The following is a 17666-nucleotide window of genomic DNA, read 5'->3' on the forward strand; positions in this document are numbered from 1 at the left end:
GGTTGCTTTGTGCTTGAGTGTATCTTGTTCTGGCTCCTAGGAGCTATCCGTGATTGGGGGTGGGGAGGTGGAGTAAAGGGTAAGGCAGGCTGTCACGGCCACGATCACCTACACCCCATGCAGAGACAACCCGTAGAAGGCAGACTGGAGCGGGATGATAAGGATTTCGCTGGAGTAGTGCAGGATGATGTAAAAGGTCTATTCAAATCCAAAGTAGCTGGAAGTAAATTTGGAACTTGCTCCTGATGAGAACAGACATCACTACTCGTATCGCTGAAAGAAAGGAAGAATCTTCTCGTCAGACAAAAGGGAGAAGATGGAGCGCTCCGAGGCAAACCAGGAGAAGGAAAAGGAGATGAAGGAGAAAGTCGCAAGGCAAAATGGACAAGGTTGTTGATGGCATGACCAAACTGCGGGGGAAGGTCAAAGGCCTTAACGGCTGCACAGCCGGCTGAGGGGAAACAACGACGAGAGGATATTATTGTCGTTGCTATCCATGTTACAGGCTGGTGGTATTGGTCGCAGCCGTTAATTCTCGTGTTATTTTTATTATCGAAAACCACGAGTTGAGTTGGTAATAGGTCCCTATTCTTCTCATATCACAACTCAATCTTAAAGCCCCGCCCCTAATCTTGTAGTAGACCTACTGAGCAAAGGTAAGAAAATTACGAGCACCGAAGCCAAGAGGAGTAAGAAGTCCTGCTGTGAATTACCTGACTTGGTATGTGAGGCATGTACTAAGATTCTGAGTTTCATGATTCCAGTGATCTGACAGACATCTTATTCACAGGTGGACCTATTAATAGGAGCTTTAGCATCACCTAGATATGATTTACCATTCCACTACGCACAATCTGAAGGTATATATAGCGAGCATGCATAGACCGGTATGTTCAATATTACATGTGGAGAGATTGGGACTATAGTCTCCATCTCCGTATGTGATGGGTAGTGGGAGAAGAAGCCAGTCAACCCGGGAAGCACATCAACAAAGCTAACGGCATGATACCGAGAACGATCCCTTTCCCATACACCATAAGACAGCGCCATAGTTTAGCAGAGATTCGGTTGACCGGGGCGGTTGGGATTCGAAAATGTTACAGTCCAGAAGGGATATCGGTTTTTAAACCATGCCGCATAGATTATGCTTGCTTGCAGGTAGTTCGGAACATACTCTGGACTGGCGACACGGACGGTCTTTCTAAGGTGACATCGCCAAACTATGTAAATCACGCAAAGCGGGCTGGAATACGGCCGAAGGGAGAACGGTACGTTTATATCTATATCCGGTATTATAGTAGCTAATTGGAAATTCCGTTCTAGCATTCCGGGCGAGAAGCATACTAGCAGGGATCACAGGACAACCCGTGCACAGCCTCGTCACAGATGCCAAAGATAGACTTATCACGCTTCTTGTTTCGCCGGGCCATTCGCCGAATAATTGGATATCTGTGTCCCGAGCAATAATGGATCTCAGTTGCATCTCCAATAGCACCAACAAGAATAACCCATGCCATAGGCAACCGGCCACAACCACTGCGCTCGGAATCGGACATTAGAGATAGATACCTTTACCGTTGAAAAGCGGTAATGTTTAAGTCAACATGGTTATAGCGAAAAGCCAATGCGATTATCGCTTATTTATTTTGAGGGCAGCCTCATCTGCTCGAAAAGGCATCCTAACCCTAATCATGATGATACATAGTAGCAAATATGAAAACATGGAAAATAAGCCCAACATAATGAACTGAAGTATGCCAGGTGCTACAGGCCTCGAAACCCAGGCAGCCCCGGGGTGGTGAATACCCTGCTGTTGGTTGAAACAGAAACACCTCGCGTGACCAATCCCATAACAGAACCAACGCCAATCGTAATATAGCAGAATTCGCTCCTGAGCCCACCAAGGGAATAAAGTAAACACAGTAAGATCAAAATATAATATACAAAGAAGATGACAATAAGCATGAAGTTGATATCGGCCTATGCGGCCATGGCGACAGCGGGCGAGGATGCCTCGACCATGCTGGGGGGAGCCGGCGTGATATCGCCGTCACCAGAATTGCTCTTTTCGCTCGGAACAGCGCTTGCACTTTGGTTGGCTCTGCTGTCACTGTCGCCAGTTTCGAGAACGGCTTCTTTCGTTTCTCCGTTTTCTTCCTGCTTCTGTGATCGGGGCGCGCGCCATGAGGGAAGGTGCCATTGTACTCCGGTGAAGCTTTTGAGCTGCAAGGGCTTGCGCTCCCACTTGCGGCATGGGGCCCCAGTACGGTCGAGGGCACGAAGGCCGGCGTTGATTGCCCCTGTGTTTGCTTTGGGGCCTAGTCGGTGGGTTGTACCCAGCTTCGCGTTCTCCGTGGATCCGTCCTCACTATAACAGTAATGTTAGTTTCAATGTTCCGAGTAAAGGAATGCGAACAAAGGATCGATTGCAACATACAGCCTAGGTCTTTTCTTAGGTCCGGGCTTTCCCCTCGGCTTGAGGGAGGTGTCAGATGCTACGTTGAGGCTCCTCTTAGCACCTGGCTTCGGACCAGGAACGCTCTTCCGGTTTGCATCCGCAGAGGTTCCGGGCACGGGCGTCGACGCAGCATCAGAGGCATTGTCGACCGAGGACGCAGGTGGCGCCAGTTCTATGGCGGATGATGCGGGAGAGGAGGGAACATCCTCCTTCTTGGGGGGAGAGTCGGCACCCGACTCATTCTTCTTGTTATTGGCACCCGCGACGCTGTTCCTCTTCTTCTTGTCCTTTGCGTCAGAGACAGGCGCGAATTTCTTCAGAAGACTGGACGACAGCTTAAGGACAACAAGCAGCTTGGGTGTTCCAGCGCTGCTGGAGCGACCGTTGGCGCGCGATGTGGAAGTAGCAGCCGGCATGGTTTCGGCCGATAATGTAGACGAAAGACGACTCGTGATGGTCGTTTCCGTGAAGATTTGTAATCTCTTTTTTCCCTCCCTTCGCTTTATTACTCCGGTCGGGCGGTCGGTGGATTTGAGAGGAAGAAGGTCAATCTGGCCGGGGTCTAAGGGCAGCGAGGTGGCAGTGTCCAATTTAAATGAGGATAAATTAAAGACGTAGGCTGCGGTGTTTAGGTTGGATTGAGCCGGAATTGGGGGCTCCTCGGGCGTCAAGCGTGGCGGCGACGTTGAAGTCAGGACGCGGCGAAAGTTCGGAAAGTCTTGTTAAGGCAAACGTGAGGCAAAGCACAGTGACATAGTCCGGTGGTGAGGTGAAATGGTGAAGCTGACGATGGGGATGGAGAGGTGGGATGGGAGAATGGGGGAGAAGAAAAGAGGGAGGATGAGGAAGGGGGGAGGGACGGTGATGGAAGGGATGGGGATGCTGAGGCGTCGTGTGGTTTCATTGTTGGGCGAGCTGTGTGTGTTTCTCTGTCTCGTCTAGGGAACAGCCAGACTTTCGGTGCGGTCAAGTCCAGGAGAACTTCGCCAGAAGTGAGAGAGGTTGATCTGTGCTTGAGCGTACCGTACACGTACCGAACTATAGGACGCTGCGCTTAGGGCGTAATTTACGGTATTATATGGTATGCATGCTCTAGCGTAATTAACAATACATCCCATTCTTTCATCGCCCGGCGAAGGCGAGGATGACTGCCAAGCGCGTCTATTCTTGACCAATTCGCCCAGTCGTCACTTTGTTGGCGACTTATCTCCTATCCAGAGTAACAGACAATGTAAGTCCGCTGTGTTCGACGGTTTTCCAAGACATCCGAGCCCATCCGGGCGGTATTTGGCTATTTGCAACAAAAGACGCGTCGCCGCCGGACAATACCTAGTCAAACGCATGTTCTCCGTAATCTCGCCATTCTCAGGCATTCGCTCCTATCACCAGTTATGGATCGCCCAGTCCCGCCGCAACCAGGTTTGATCGAATTGAAATTTCTCTCCACCGGCAATCAGGATTGCTCCCTGTGCAGCTCAGCTCACTGCCTCAGCTGGCTCATCACAGCGACCTAAAGTCAGCTTCAGTCCATCCAATGTACTTCTGTACTCTGTAGATACTCCAGTGGTGATCTGGGTTGACCACTAGATAGATCACACTCACACCACCATCATGTGGTTGGTTCTCCTGACGGAGTCATGGTTCATGGATCATAGCGCTTCGTGATTACGATTCGCCATCCCGAGATTCGGAACTAATTAACGAGTCGACGGGAATTGGGAAGCAGCACCGCGGTCAGCGGGAATTTCTTCGCACTAGGCGATGGAAAGCTGGAGCAGCCTCCCTATACTCCCGGCGAACTAAGAATTCTTTTCCGATCGCCTCGCCGCGTTTGGCCCAACCACGCTACCCGTTTCTCAATTCTATGGAGGTTAAAACTATCAAGATTTCACTGTACATAACCAGGTTACCCAATCATCATGCTTGCCACTTCTTGCTCCAAGACAGTACTCTGTACTTCATCTGCGGTGAAGACAGGGTTGAAGCCCATCTTCTATTAATTTACTTCCGATTCTTCAGTTTCTCTCGACTAGACAATTTCCAAATGCTCATAAATACAAGAATGAATCAACATTGCCCAGCAACGCTGTATATGTATATAAACGCATGCGATGACACTCCTTAGCCGTCTTTCTTTTCCAGTCTTTTGCGCTCTGTTACTTGCTTCACGGCTTGCTGCACCCCAGAACTGCCTCGTACACTGCTCAGGACCAAGCCTTCCTTCATGCCCTTCCGCAAAGTTGCAACACTGTCCTTATCCCCCTGGAACGGCGCGAACCCCAGCTGCAGAAGCCGTGTTGCTTCGGTATCCGTGGCTCGGCTGAGGTGTAGGAGCTGTGCGAGACGCTGGATAGTCTGGGGATGGAGACGTTCGCCTGCTCCAGTATCCTTTGGTTCAGGAGGGGCGATCTGCGATATGAATATATGTAAACTGACAGAAATGGTCTCTGCCATGGTCATTATCTGCCACGGGAGCAGAAAGAATGTGGAGGTGATAAAGACTGGGCCTTGATGGCTGATCAAGGACAGATTCAAGGTGAACAGCGCAGCGAATGCAAAGAAGCGCCACTGGATATGTCAATCAGCAAAGGTCTGGTACGGTTCAATATCAAAATGCGACTCACATAACGGCCCCAATCAGACCACCAAGTGTAATTCAAAAGAAGCAGCCCCAAGAATGACATCACGTAGGTTGGGACAGTCTTCATCAATCCCGCAACAAAATAACCGTGTGCCGTATCAATATTGCCCCATTCATTGATCCTTGGTCCCCACATATCGTATGCATATCGCTTTACGGGGCTTGTGAGTGTATCCTGCGCCAACTTCAGGTACATAAAGACGTCGCCGGAGCTGCCTGCATCTAACTTGTCTGGGTGGTGCTGGGCCGCTAAACGGCGGAATTTGGTCTTTATTGTCCTCTCATCTGATAGTGGCGACACTCCTAGGACTTCGTAAAAGTTGCCCGCGTTCTGTATTTTCTGGTAGCTCTCATACAAATTGTAGAGTAGATAAGCGATCACGATGGCGATGAAAACGCGACGGCGGTCTCGCGCATATCGAGGGGAGCCTGGCTGCGGCTTGGGGTCCCCTGCTCGGATAGTGATTCCATAGTAGACATAAAGGACCGTGTTTGTTGCATACTGGTGATCCGCAATGTTAGCACCGCGCGGAGACATCAGGAACCACCGGGGAACGCAGCGGGTAACGGATCAACTGACCTTGGGAAGAGTATACCAGCCGATCAGTGACAGGATGGACATGGTTGTTCCGTAAACTTTGTTATCGACAATATGAACATCCAACGCCTTCAAGATCGCACATCCCAAGGGTTAAATGGCTTTTATCCCAACACCTGGCTAATAAAGAGATGCCGCGGTCACTAGTATTCCTCCGCTCATTTGTTGTCCTGATATGACCGCCTTCAAGACCGCCTTCCCCAAATCACTCTTCGGCCGAAGAATCGAAAAAGTAGAAAAAAAAAAAAGCTTCACGGTCCTCGGCCGCAATCAGCTTGATCTGCCCGCGCACGCATTTCCTCCACAGCTGGCTCCGCGGTAACAATGGCCGTCGACACAATGGAGATCGACTCAAACCCCGTCCCCGCAGGCGTTGCAGAGACCGAAAAGGAGCGCAAGCGCAAAAACAAGCACAAGGACGAAGCGTCATCTTCCTCAAAAAAGAAGCGCAAGCAAGAAAAGACCGAAAAGGCCGACAATAAATCCAAAAAGGATAAATCCTCAAAAAAGAGCAAAGATAAAAGTAAATCCGACACGGCGGCGACATCAGCACGGGCACCGGCAGCGGCATCAATTCCCGACTCTCCGTACTCTCTCAGCACCGCAACACTCTATCTGCCTCTCTCACCCATCTCAATCTCCCCAACGCATGCCCTCGCCTCTCTACTAGCAGAACACCTCTCTCCTCTGCTCCTTACTTACTACCCGCCGCTCGAGGGCATTGTACTAGCCTACTCCAATGCATCGATATCAAGCGAACCACCTTCATCCTCCTCATCCTCCCCGTCCTCGACATCTCCAAACCCGCAGCCACTTACCCTAGCCGCCTCGGCCGGCGAATACGGTGTCATGTACGTCTATCTCACAGCGACTTTCCTCGTCTTCCGGCCGCAGCGCGGCCAGACCCTCGAGGGCTGGGTCAACGTACAATCCGAGGGCTTCCTGGGCGCTGTCGTCCTCAACCTCTTCTCCGTAGGCATTGAGCGGAAACGCCTCCCTCAGACCTGGAAATGGATCCCGCCAGGTGAAGAGGACTTCGCCGAGAACAGCGAGCCGACATCAAACAATACCTCCGCGCAAACATCGGAGGACGAAGACGACGAGGAGGCTTCGAATTCCACACCTTTCGACCCCGCAAAAGAGCACTTTAACCCTGTCCCCACGGCCTCGGACTCGAATCCGTTCGCCTACGACAGTACAGACCAGGACCAGGATGCTACCGGTGCTGGTAATGCCGAGCAAGGAGGAGACGGCAGCGAGGAGGAAACATACGAAGGCTACTTCCAGTCTATCTCTGGCCACCGGGTCCGCGGGACTGTGAAGTTCCGTGTTGTCGATATCGACGTCATCCCCGGCTCAGAGCGGGATCGCGGGTTTTTGAGTATAGAAGGGACTATGCTTTCTGAGGATGAGGAAGCGAAGGTTGTTGAGGATGAGAGGAACGGGGTCCTTCCGGCATCGAATACGCCTGTGGTAAGGAAAATGACAGTCCCCGTGTCGACGGGGGGTATCATTGTGCCGCAGATGGAGGATGTGGTGTTGGAGACTCCGAGTAAGAAGTCGAAGAAGGCCAAGAAATAATGATTGAGCGAGGGAAAGAGTGGATGTTGTATATGCAGAGATGAGATGCTTGGCTTTTGCTCACTGTACTGATCATGTTCATATTCATGCTCGGCGTTGTACGGATCAAAAATCTGCTTGTTGCATTGCTTATACAACTTCTTGGTACATAGAGCTTGCTTCAATTGATTTACTCGATAATCGTGCACGCACCACCAAGAATTACATACAATGGTATCCATTCAAACATCACCTAAGCCGCACAACGTTTAAATCCTCACACCCTGAGGCATCCCCACTGTCAAAACATCCACGCCATCCTGAATTTCCTTCTTTGACGGCATATTGTTCCTGCGCATCAACTCCGCACTCTTTACCATAACTGGATCCATCCCCATGGTGGCAACAGCAACAACCGTATTTCCCTTGCAATAGTAAGCCACGAATTTGGCATTTTCAGGCTCACCCTTCAGAATCAGATCGTCCCATCCGTTTGGCGTGTTCCCGCAGTAGCGCAGCTGCGCACCAAGCGCGGACCAGAAGATGGGGATGAAAACCTTTGGCTTGGTTTTCTGTAAGGGTGACGGGTCATTGAGAGTATGGAGGATCGAGGAAGCGACGCTACGGCCAGAGTTTTGAGCGACGTTCCAATGTTCGATGCGTGTGTATGTGCCTTTCTCGGGATCTGTGCCTGGTCCGTGGTAAGGGTACGTCGCAATATCACCAATTGCAAAGACATCATTGTTCAAGCCAGGGACAGCGAAGTGCTCGTCTGTCTTGATGGAACCATCTTTCTCGAGGGTGACGGCTGGGTTGCCCTGGAGGAAGTCGGTTGCGGGGCGGACACCGACACCCAGGACGACAACATCGGCTGGGAGCACGGTACCGTCCTGGAGATGCACAGCGCCAACCTTGCGGGCTTCTTCGTCAGAAGGAGTTGCCTTCGCAACGCCAGCAGAAAGTTTGAAATTCACACCCGAATTTTCAAGGTTGCGTTGGAAGATGCGACCAACTTCAACGCCCATAACACGCTCCATTGGGGCTTGTTCCTGGCCGACGATGGTGACTTCGTTCTCCTTGGACAGAGCGTTTCCGACCTCCATACCGATGAAGGAACTACCGATGATGACAATCTTCTTCTTCTTTTCCTCGCCTATTGCTTTGAGAATCTGCTGGACATCTGTCACTGTGCGAAGTTTGAATATGTTCTCTAGGAGCTGGAAGCCTTCCAAGGGGAGGCTACGGGGTACGCCGCCAGTGGCCAGAACGAGCTTGGTATAAGGGAAAGTCTTGCCAGAGCGGGTAACAACACTCTTCTGACTGAAGTCAACCGAAGTAACCTCATCAGAGACGCTCTCGATCCCGACTTCCTTATACCACTCAGGGGAGCGCCACTGGATCTTCTCTGGATCTGGAATCAGAGCTTTGGATAACTTCGTACGGTCAATTATAAGGTTGGGCTCGCGGGTAATAATCGTAATAGCTCCACTGTATCCCAATTCTCGAATGGCCAGGATCACCCCTAGGGTACCGGACCCTCTAGATAACGAACCCGTATTAGCCCATTGTATCAACCAGGAGCGGGGTGACCTCTTACCCTCCTACAATAACTAGGCCTCCCGGGCCATGGGCACTACATTTATGTTCTGAGATGCGCTGCCCAGTCTTGATAGCAGACTCTTCACCACGAACATAAACGGCGCCGCTCTTCTCCACCAAGTCAAAGGTATTCAAAGCAGCAGGCGCAGGCGCATCTTCAATATCTCCACTCTTGACATTAAAGCAGGCTATCAACATACCGTTAGAACACGGAACACATACTTAATAAGACCTAATAAAATACTCACCTCCGTGCCATGGACAAGTAATTCTCCCTTCTGGTGAAACCACACCAAGCTTCAAGGGAGCACCATAATGGGTACATTTAGGGCTAATGGCATGTACTTTGTCATCATATTTCACGAGCAGTACTTTGCCATCCTGCACGCCCTCAACTTCCGCCTCGACCTTGTCAAAGTTGTTAATGCCCGATAGGGACGAGATATTTTTGAGCTTGTATTCCTGGGCCATGGTGGGTAGAGTGTGGGACAATGCTGAGGAACTTGTAGAAGAGAATAGCCTTGATTGGTCAACGCGTCGATAGATTATGCGTAAAGGAGATCGATGGATTGATGGCGTAGTGAGTCGGACTTGACTCTGGTACAAAGAAGCGGGGGACGATGGATGAACGCAGCACAAGCAGGAACAGCAGGAAGAATTGCGACAACCACAGCGACAACGCGGGACTAATGATGACCGAGAGACCGGAGGAGCGGTCGAGACCAGCGCTGACTGGCGGGACAGGCAGGGCCAACGGGCGAGTTTCTGGCGGGAAGGGGGGAAAGAGAGGAGGGGCACATGCATAAGTCGTGGTTCTCAGAAAGGGAGCTGGGGAGGGAGGTCGGTGTATAGGTTGGCGAAGGATCAATCACAGCAACAGCGGTTATGGGGGGAGCAAGAAAGTCAACAAGAGAAAGAATGGGCTGGCCAGCAGCTCCGCATCTTTCTTTTGAATCTTTTTCTCCAGTCCATGCTGTCTCCAATGCGTCATCTCAACACAACAGTGAAGTGCTGCTTCCAGGCTCTCTATAGATGACGCCATTGCTGTGCAGCTCTCCCGAGGTTTCCACCAATCAGCAACAACTATTTTGTCAGGCTGCTCCAGCTTCAACATCATACAATGCTTCAACGAGGGAGGAAAATACACGATATATTCACAAGTAATTGATATACATACATATTGATACATATTAATTCAAGTTCCAGACTTTCGTCCTCGCCTCCGTCGGGGCGTGCTAATGCTTATTTCCTCCAACGTCCGGATTCCCCTACTCGAATGAGACGATTGCCTAGTCTGCCTTCGCGTGCTTGGACTGTTTTTTTGGACCCATCCTGATCCCCGCGGAAGCCGGTGAGTTTTTGCAAAACTTTCGTCGCTCCCACCTGGTGACACTGGTGGGCTGGACTGTGTTAAATCGACAATATCTAGCATCTGGGAAGGGGGAGGAGACAGGTCCCGCGCTTCCGGCCGGACGCTGTCTGGAATGACGCTGAGAAATGAAGTCTCGTGCTTGGAATCGGAGAATGTTTGTGTTTGGTCGGCGCGCTTCGGCGAAGCAGGAACTTCCACCTTCACGACTTTGGGGGATGACCCTCGACTTGAGGAATTGTTGAATGACCGGTCTCGTTCTGTCCTGGCACGGGCGCGTTGTCGACGCTCCTCGTAAGCTTTATCGATTTCGTAAAACGGATTGGGAACTGTTGGAGAGCCCGGCCCAACAGGACTACTCTGTCTTTCGCTTTTCATTGGAGAGACTGACGAGGATGGATTCTGGCTGAGTAAAAAGTCCATTAACTTGTGATAGGATCCCACGCTTCCAGGACTGCTAATCGTTTGGAGTTGCTCGGTCAAGCCTGTCTCTCGGAGGTCGTGATCATCGGCGTTGGGAGGGCAAGTAGAATGGGACGGGTATTGCACGTCGTTATCCCGCTTAGGAGAAGGCCCCCCTTGTTCCTGATCAGAGCTATCGCTTGAACTCGTCTCAGAGGGGGAACTGCTTGATAAAGGACTTGAAGCGGAATAAGCTGGTTCAAATCCTTCAAATCGTGGTGATCGAACAGGGCTCTCTTCACGAGAGTGATCGGACACGGGAGAACGGTCGTGATTACGAGAAGTCGGTTGTTGGCTCGATGTTTCCACAAATTGGCCGTCTTCGTGCGCATGGCTTGCGGTTGAAGCGCCAATCACAGACTGACTGGCCTCTTTCGCAGGTTTTTCACCGTCTGCAGAAAACCTTGGTCGTGTAAGCGCCAGGGTATCGATGTACATGAAGGAAAGATTAATTGACTGACATGCTGGCGGTCTCTTGGTCTCCAGTATCCGCAGCAGGCGCAGCACGGAGCAGCTTCGGTTCGATTAGATCGTCGAAGGGTACTTCACGAAATCCGTCGTCCTCCCCCTCATCATCCATGCCGGGCATCTCAAATCCACTATACTTGAACGGGCCCTCTTCGGCGTCCTCGTCTCTGGGTTGTCTCCTGTACGCCTTAGCGAGCTGGATGTTGAGGATGTTATTGTCAAAAACGTCGCTGACTACGGCGATCCGATAGTCCGACACCATTGGCTGCCAGTTTGTCTCTTTTGACACATCCAGCTGCTTGAAAGCCAGTACTAGACCTGGCTTCAGATCCTTCTCCACGAGGCCCGGGAGGCTACTTGCATCACTTGGGAGTTCCGGTAGGTCATCCTCGGTGTCTCCAGCCGTTCTAGTTGTAGTCTCATCCATTTCACCCGGCTGTTCGGCGTCGTCGTAGTGGAGTTGCATGTCATCGTCGCCATAGTAATCTCCATTTACATCAGCTTCCTGGTCATAAGCCTGGAGCTGCTGCTGTCTTCTCTTTCTTTTCTTGTTCCGTCCCTTCCGCTGCTGTATTATATATCCAGCCTCTTCATCCCAGCGTTGCTGGAATGGGAAGGGTGGAGTGCTCAACTCAATATCGTCAAAGACACATTCGGTAGCTCCAAGTATTAATTTCTCGCGCCAGTCCACTTCAGGCTCGCTTTCCTGGGTTTCGGCAGGAGGCTGTTCTGTTTTCTGATGTGTAATCTCGCGAACTTCTCCGGCTAGCTTCTTCCGAGTGGCCTCTTCTTCCGCTTTAGAACGTGGAGTCCTCACACCGAGGGAGCCGAAAAGAAGTCGCCTGGTGCTGGCTACATCCAAGGAACGGCGCTGTTTTGTAGCTTCAGGGGTATCTTGAGCTGTATCGTTGGCGGTCTCATACTGCTCGTCCTGGTCCTCGGCCAGTTCTGATGTATCTGGTGCCACAGAACTCGGGCGCATGTTCTCCTTCTCAGACACATAAGAGACATCAACGCCCCCAGACTCCAGGTCACGGAGCAACTTCTGACGTTTCGCCTCAAAATCTTCCTGCTCGCGTTGCTTTGACGTTTTGGCGGCCCCGTTGCCGGTGGAAGAACCACCGTTACTTGAATCCCACTCTCGGAGAGCGTCAAAATCTGCATCCTCCTCAAGGAAACCTAATTGTTTCAGTTTCGTAAGTCTTCGCCGCAGTTTAGCCCGCTGGTTAGATTTCCTTGTCCTTTCGGATCCTGCCCCAGGGGGGTTGGCTGGGAGAGAAGGCTTTCGAACGGTGGTAACCTTAGGAGCTTCTTCCTGCTCGGATTCAGATTCCGACGCAGAGCTTTCTGAAGAAGAATCATCGTCTGAGTCAGAGGAAGATTCAAAAGCAGCCGCGGAGCCAGACTCGGATTCATCAGAAGACGAGTCCTCCTCACTCGACTCCGAGGCACTGGAATCACTGACGGAGCTATCACTATCACTCGAGGCAGCGACTTCCAGTTCTTCTGAGGTCGACCCAGCTCTAGGGGTAACCTCAGGCTTGGCTGTTGGCAATTCCTGCTTTTTTTGGTCAAATGTAACGCTCTTGGACTCTCTCCGAGAAGTATCTCCGGTGGAACGACGCGAAAGAGAGCTCTTTCTCGGCGCTGGGTGAAGAATGCTTGGCCTTGAGCGCAAAGAATAGCCGCGACGAGGGGCATTCAAATCGGAGGTTTCCAACTCGGGCACCGCCGAGATATCCATATCTTCCTTAAGACCCTCGAGTTCTTCTCCAATATCTCCAGCTTCGGGACCGGAGGCGGCGTTGTCGCTCTCTGACGCTTCGCTGGTCTTGTCGATATGATGTCGAATAACAGTCCCATCACCGTCTTCATTCGGCTCGTGAAAGTCCTCATAGTCATCCTGGTAAGCGTCCACGTATTCGTCCGCGTCCTCGTCCTCGTCCTCCCTTTCCAGTTCGCTCTCAGGCCGAAGTAGAGAAAGTTCCTTCCCAGTACCAATATGTTGACGAGGAGCCCATTCTGTACCCTCCTCCTCGTCATTACTGCCAGCGCCCCACATCGTAAGAGTAGTACGCCTCTTCTTCCTAGGAGGAATGGTTATGGCTGGCCTCGATGACGTCGGTCTCTTCAGGAAAGGCTTTCCAAACGGAATTCCATCAATGAGATGCTTCCCGTCATTTGATATCTGATGCCGGCCGGAGATTCGCCGCGCTCGTAGGTCGTCGATTTGAAGAGCACGTATTAAGACTTCGTCGCCGTCGCGCAGTAACCCCTCCACCTCCATAAAATGCAAGCATTCTGAACCTCCAACCTCGACCACATAGTCTTCCAACCCCCACTGGCCGCTTGATTCATCGTCGAAGAGCTGCGGTTCTGTCTCCAGCGGAATAACTTCGTTCACGTCTTCCAGAAGCTGTGCAATGGTGTAACCTCCATTCGCATACAACGCATTGGGCATGCGCGACGATGTGACGGCGGAGGACGTAGCTGGTAATACAGACGAAGGGCCCCGAAGGCTATGCCCCAAAAGCGATGGCGGTGACGTAGTCCAGAGAATGCGCGACACAGGCAAGCCGTGACGCTGAACGGTGAGGTGGAGCCGCATGCTTGGAATGTCAAAAACTCTGTAGCTCCGGTCGTGTCTCTTGGTGGCCTGTAGGAAAGAAACGTCGGTTACGAATCGAGAGCTTCAACAGCTCGTCTATTGGCGACCCGGCGCGCGCGAATTGAGATTTTTATTATCGGAAGTAGTCGTGCGATCGATGACTGAATTAAACAGGGTGTTAGGTAGTAAAGCAGAAGAACGCCAAAACCGAGATATGCAGGATCCGGACCGCTAAATGAATCGCAAGGAACTGAAAGCAGCGCGCATGATGGTGGGATGTGGAGGAACACGAGGGAAGAAAGTCGAGTCCTGTGAAGCGCCAACGCCTCTTTGCTCTTTTGCTCTTCACCGCTCGGGTTGGTTTGTTTTGATCGGCGCCGCCTCAGGCACCAAACGGCTCCAGCTATCCTCTTCCTAACTTAACTCATGAAACCTTTCGCCGTTCTTTGTTAGGTGCCAATAATTCCCTTGCTTCTTTGCTAGTTGGGTTATCTTACGTGAAAAGCCTTGTTGGTTCTGAGTTGTCAACGTGGCAGGCACGTCTGGGATCAATGCTCCCCATTCCGAAAGATATATTTTAGCACAAGGCAACTGATAATTATAGGGTGGTCCTTTTGGCTAGTGACTGAATAAATTGTGGGTAATAGCTATCTAGTCAAGATGTCAATTGTGGCTGTACAGAGTGCCGTGCATTTTGATCGCATGACCTCCTGACCTATAAATTACAAATAGTGCCCGGAGAGCCTATCCACAGACCAACCAGTGGGAAGGGCAATGTGGTACAGCCACCGGATTTACTGTGGCAATCGACCTAAACAAGTAAAAGGGACCGTGAATCAGTTGCAATTAAATGCCATTGACTTATTGAATATCATGTATAAAAGCGGCATTATAGGTATCATCATCCAACTAGAAGATAGACTAGTATCGCCGAACATGGAGGATGACAAGTAGAGGAAATGCTCATGGAAACCGAATAACTCCCGTATATGCATTTTATGGATGAACTTCGTTTTCAGCGCAGGGCCATTGACCTACCTTGTAAAGGCGGTTCTTGGGGGATGTGTAATATTCCGCTTCACGGCTTCGGAGCTCGACTCGGGCTAGGCACTGGTTTTCTGTTCGGGACTCCAAGATTGATTCGGCGCGATGGTCTCTGCGTCTCCGGTTCCCGTGCCGGTTGTTGTTCTTCAGCGACCAGCTGATACTGTGGAGGGCTCTCTTCCACAGGGAGAGGTGCCTTGTGGATCTTGAGCACACTCTGCTGTCGTGCGACAGGGGAACCTAGAGGAGATCCAGATCGAGATTCCGGCGGGGACGAAGGAAGCATATCAAAGGATTCGGAAGAGGAATTCGCTCCTTGGTTGCTATACAGTGCGTTGGACGATTTAGGGGCTTCTCCAGCTGGAGATCTCGCATCAGCTCCAGTTTCAACACGAGGTCGGGTAGAGGAGGAGGCATCTGGTGGGCAATACTCGCGGCGGGGGCCTTCCAAGGGACTGAGAGTCTCAGCCATTGCGTCCTCGTAGCTTGGAGGAGCTTCGTCATAGCCGTCGTCCAGATTAACGGTAGGGGCTACAGCTGGCCTTGGTGGAATGGGTGGTCGTTGGTTATCCTGTCTTTGTGGCCTCTGTGGCGAACTTGGGGGTGACCTTGGTGGTGGGTGAGTAGGTTGCTTTTCTTTGGTTTCTTTGGCTTGCATGTTTGTAGCCATTGCCTCCAACAAGGCTGGTGGAGGAGTAATTCCAGAGTACACCCGAACAGGTACCCTTAGTGGAATGATGATTAGTTGTGACTGTTTCTGGGAGTTAGCTATATTCCGAGACGGGATCAATGAACGCTACTCGGGGCCACGTACTTTTAACTTCCCTACCGTGCCATGAGCCAGGCCAACTCGCACCTCAAGTTCATAGCTTCTTGAAATGTTGCAAGTCTGGAAAGAGGGCGCAACAGACGGTGGTAGAGGCAGACGGTTCCAAAATTTTGGATCGATGGTCCATTCGGTGCCTGCGGGATCACCACCTCTCCCAAGAGGTATGCCCATATTGCTGGTGCTCATAAGGACCCAGGATCCGTTTTCTGTTCGCTTCAGATCTTGGGCCTGAATATGAGTATAAGAAATCAATTCGATTTGCAGCATTTGCAGGAACACTGTTTCATATGACTCGGACAACTTGCTGACTAGAACACGCATTGGTATCGGCTCATTGCAAGTGAGAATGGATGGGTTTGGAAGTCGAAGGTCAGCGGCAACACGGAGAGAGCCCCCTGGTTGATCTCTAAGAGATGATTTAGAGCTTTTATGAAAAAGTTTCTTAGGTGTTGGTCCACTCGCGAACTGGTGTTGTCGTCTAGCGTACGCTTCCTCCTTGGGGTTGCCAGTCCTTGGCGGTTCGATGGGGAGGAAAGTCAGATTTTGTATCTAAAATTCAGAAATTAGACGGCTGCAAGGGCAGTCAAATACCGAAAATTTGAGAGGGAGTGAAGCTTACTGCTCTTAGGTTCTCCTTATAAAACTGTGGACGGACAACGGTGGCTTTTACATAATACTTGATCTCGGCCACCCCAGGGAAACCAGTCAAGGACGGAGGAAGAGTGCGTTTCACATGACGATTCGCCTGTTTGGCCATCTCGACCTTCAGTCCGGATATGTTGAGATTGGTGAGCATGCTGTTATGTAGGTTGCATGAATTGTTGAATGGAAACTACAAAAAAAAATCAACCTCTGAAAATCAATCAGATTATGTGACATCAGCTTACCTTAAACTGGAACGGATACTCATATCTGCCTGGCGCAAAGGTCCATGCAGTAGCAGGAGATGACTGATTGTTGACCAACGCCTGGTCGGGAAAGAGGTCGGTCACTTTGTACAGTAGCTGAACCATTCAGTTAATATGTCGTTCTTGACAAAGCATATCAGAAAAAGGGTAAAATAAAATAACATAATAGAATAGAATAGGATAAAAATAAACAAAAAAAAATAAAAAAAAAATCATACCTTGTGAACTTCGAGCTCTGTACGCTTCTTCTCGGAGTGTTCATTATGTGGGTATCGCGGCCCTGCCAGGCGGGTGCGACTCTCAGCCTCTAGTTTGACTTGAATGCCGGCTATTGACGCCTCTGTCTGTAGCGTGAGAATGACTTTCCCAGAAACAAAGTCGAGATTCGTGAGATGCGTAGTATGTGGCCGCTCCAGGTGGTCTAGGTAGAGAGCGACAGACATGGCGAACTGCTCGGGTTACTCGCGGAAGAGAATGACGGCCAATGCGCTGGTTGACGCCACAATCCGCAGCACAGGATCGGGCTATCTCTCAAGGGCTCCAAATTCTACTACGTATGGCCTGGAATGCACGGAGCGGGATGGAGGAGAAAACGACGGTAACTCGGAACGAACTACAATATACGGAAGAAAGAAATGACGTTAAGGCTGAGAATCGCCGGTCGTGGGGCAGAACAAATGGACGGACTCTCGGCGGGCTCGGGCTCGGGCGTTGGCGGACAGTGCGACAGCCAGCGGATTTCGATTTGGGAGTTGGCAACAACGCGGTGCAGATTTATTAATTACGGACTGCTGCCCCTTGATTACTTTCTATGATTGATATACTCTTGAGATCATCTCCTATTTGGCTGCCTTCTACCAGTTCCAATTATGGGCCTGCAGGCGGGCTAAGCCACTCAGGGTGCATCCATGGCCAGCCAGACTGCACCGCCACCTTGATCAAGCCTGCTCGGCCAGTGAGCCCACCAGAAAACTGCTCGATTGTCGTATCGTGAGACAACGGCGAATTGGAAAAAGGGGATGATAATGTCCAGATGCATGTCGTTGGTGCATCCACTCCCGAAAATGTGCATAGCCGAGTGATACCCTGGTAGGGCTCTCTAGGCACCAAAATTCTTAACGC

The 17666-nt window shown here is 51.0% G+C and overlaps 7 protein-coding genes across 7 annotated transcripts; 1 reads left to right on the plus strand and 6 right to left on the minus strand.

The window, feature by feature from the left end:
* Window positions 1-859: 859 nt before the first annotated feature.
* ASPSYDRAFT_50048 (uncharacterized protein) lies at window positions 860-1882 on the minus strand. Its single transcript, XM_040847991.1, has 2 exons — window positions 1324-1882; window positions 860-1268 (listed from the first exon to the last, which is right to left on the minus strand). The coding sequence occupies exon 1, from the start codon at window positions 1554-1556 to the stop codon at window positions 1344-1346; it is 213 nt and encodes a 70-aa protein (XP_040697865.1). The 5' UTR covers window positions 1557-1882; the 3' UTR covers window positions 860-1268; window positions 1324-1343.
* A 98-nt stretch (window positions 1883-1980) lies between these two features.
* On the minus strand, window positions 1981-2874 carry ASPSYDRAFT_35583 (uncharacterized protein; the record flags this gene model as incomplete). The annotated part of the gene is made up of 2 exons (XM_040845350.1): window positions 1981-2368; window positions 2438-2874. 2 exons carry the CDS (start codon window positions 2872-2874, stop codon window positions 1981-1983), a joined length of 825 nt encoding a protein of 274 aa, XP_040697866.1.
* Window positions 2875-4579: 1705 nt separating this feature from the next.
* On the minus strand, window positions 4580-5721 carry ASPSYDRAFT_61410 (J domain-containing protein; the record flags this gene model as incomplete). Its single annotated transcript, XM_040849983.1, has 3 exons — window positions 4580-5026; window positions 5083-5601; window positions 5680-5721. The coding sequence occupies 3 exons, from the start codon at window positions 5719-5721 to the stop codon at window positions 4580-4582; spliced, it is 1008 nt and encodes a 335-aa protein (XP_040697867.1).
* A 300-nt stretch (window positions 5722-6021) lies between these two features.
* Window positions 6022-7278, plus strand: ASPSYDRAFT_35585 (DNA-directed RNA polymerase I subunit RPA43; the record flags this gene model as incomplete). The annotated part of the gene is made up of 1 exon (XM_040845351.1): window positions 6022-7278. One exon carries the CDS (start codon window positions 6022-6024, stop codon window positions 7276-7278), a length of 1257 nt encoding a protein of 418 aa, XP_040697868.1.
* Window positions 7279-7526: 248 nt separating this feature from the next.
* nfr1 (putative AIF-like mitochondrial oxidoreductase (Nfrl)) lies at window positions 7527-9327 on the minus strand (the record flags this gene model as incomplete). The annotated part of the gene is made up of 3 exons (XM_040852887.1): window positions 7527-8796; window positions 8855-9044; window positions 9105-9327. The coding sequence occupies 3 exons, from the start codon at window positions 9325-9327 to the stop codon at window positions 7527-7529; spliced, it is 1683 nt and encodes a 560-aa protein (XP_040697869.1).
* A 672-nt stretch (window positions 9328-9999) lies between these two features.
* ASPSYDRAFT_50051 (uncharacterized protein) lies at window positions 10000-14212 on the minus strand. The gene is made up of 2 exons (XM_040847992.1): window positions 11149-14212; window positions 10000-11090 (listed from the first exon to the last, which is right to left on the minus strand). The coding sequence occupies exons 1-2, from the start codon at window positions 13761-13763 to the stop codon at window positions 10052-10054; spliced, it is 3654 nt and encodes a 1217-aa protein (XP_040697870.1). The 5' UTR covers window positions 13764-14212; the 3' UTR covers window positions 10000-10051.
* Window positions 14213-14341: 129 nt separating this feature from the next.
* Window positions 14342-17316, minus strand: ASPSYDRAFT_485778 (arrestin (or S-antigen), N-terminal domain protein). The gene is made up of 5 exons (XM_040847657.1): window positions 16763-17316; window positions 16524-16640; window positions 16256-16468; window positions 15622-16185; window positions 14342-15558 (listed from the first exon to the last, which is right to left on the minus strand). Exons 1-5 carry the CDS (start codon window positions 16985-16987, stop codon window positions 14842-14844), a joined length of 1836 nt encoding a protein of 611 aa, XP_040697871.1. The 5' UTR covers window positions 16988-17316; the 3' UTR covers window positions 14342-14841.
* Window positions 17317-17666: the final 350 nt, after the last annotated feature.

The sequence above is a fragment of the Aspergillus sydowii genome (assembly GCF_001890705.1).
Source record: "Aspergillus sydowii CBS 593.65 unplaced genomic scaffold ASPSYscaffold_14, whole genome shotgun sequence".
Taxonomy (NCBI): Eukaryota; Fungi; Ascomycota; class Eurotiomycetes; order Eurotiales; family Aspergillaceae; genus Aspergillus; species Aspergillus sydowii.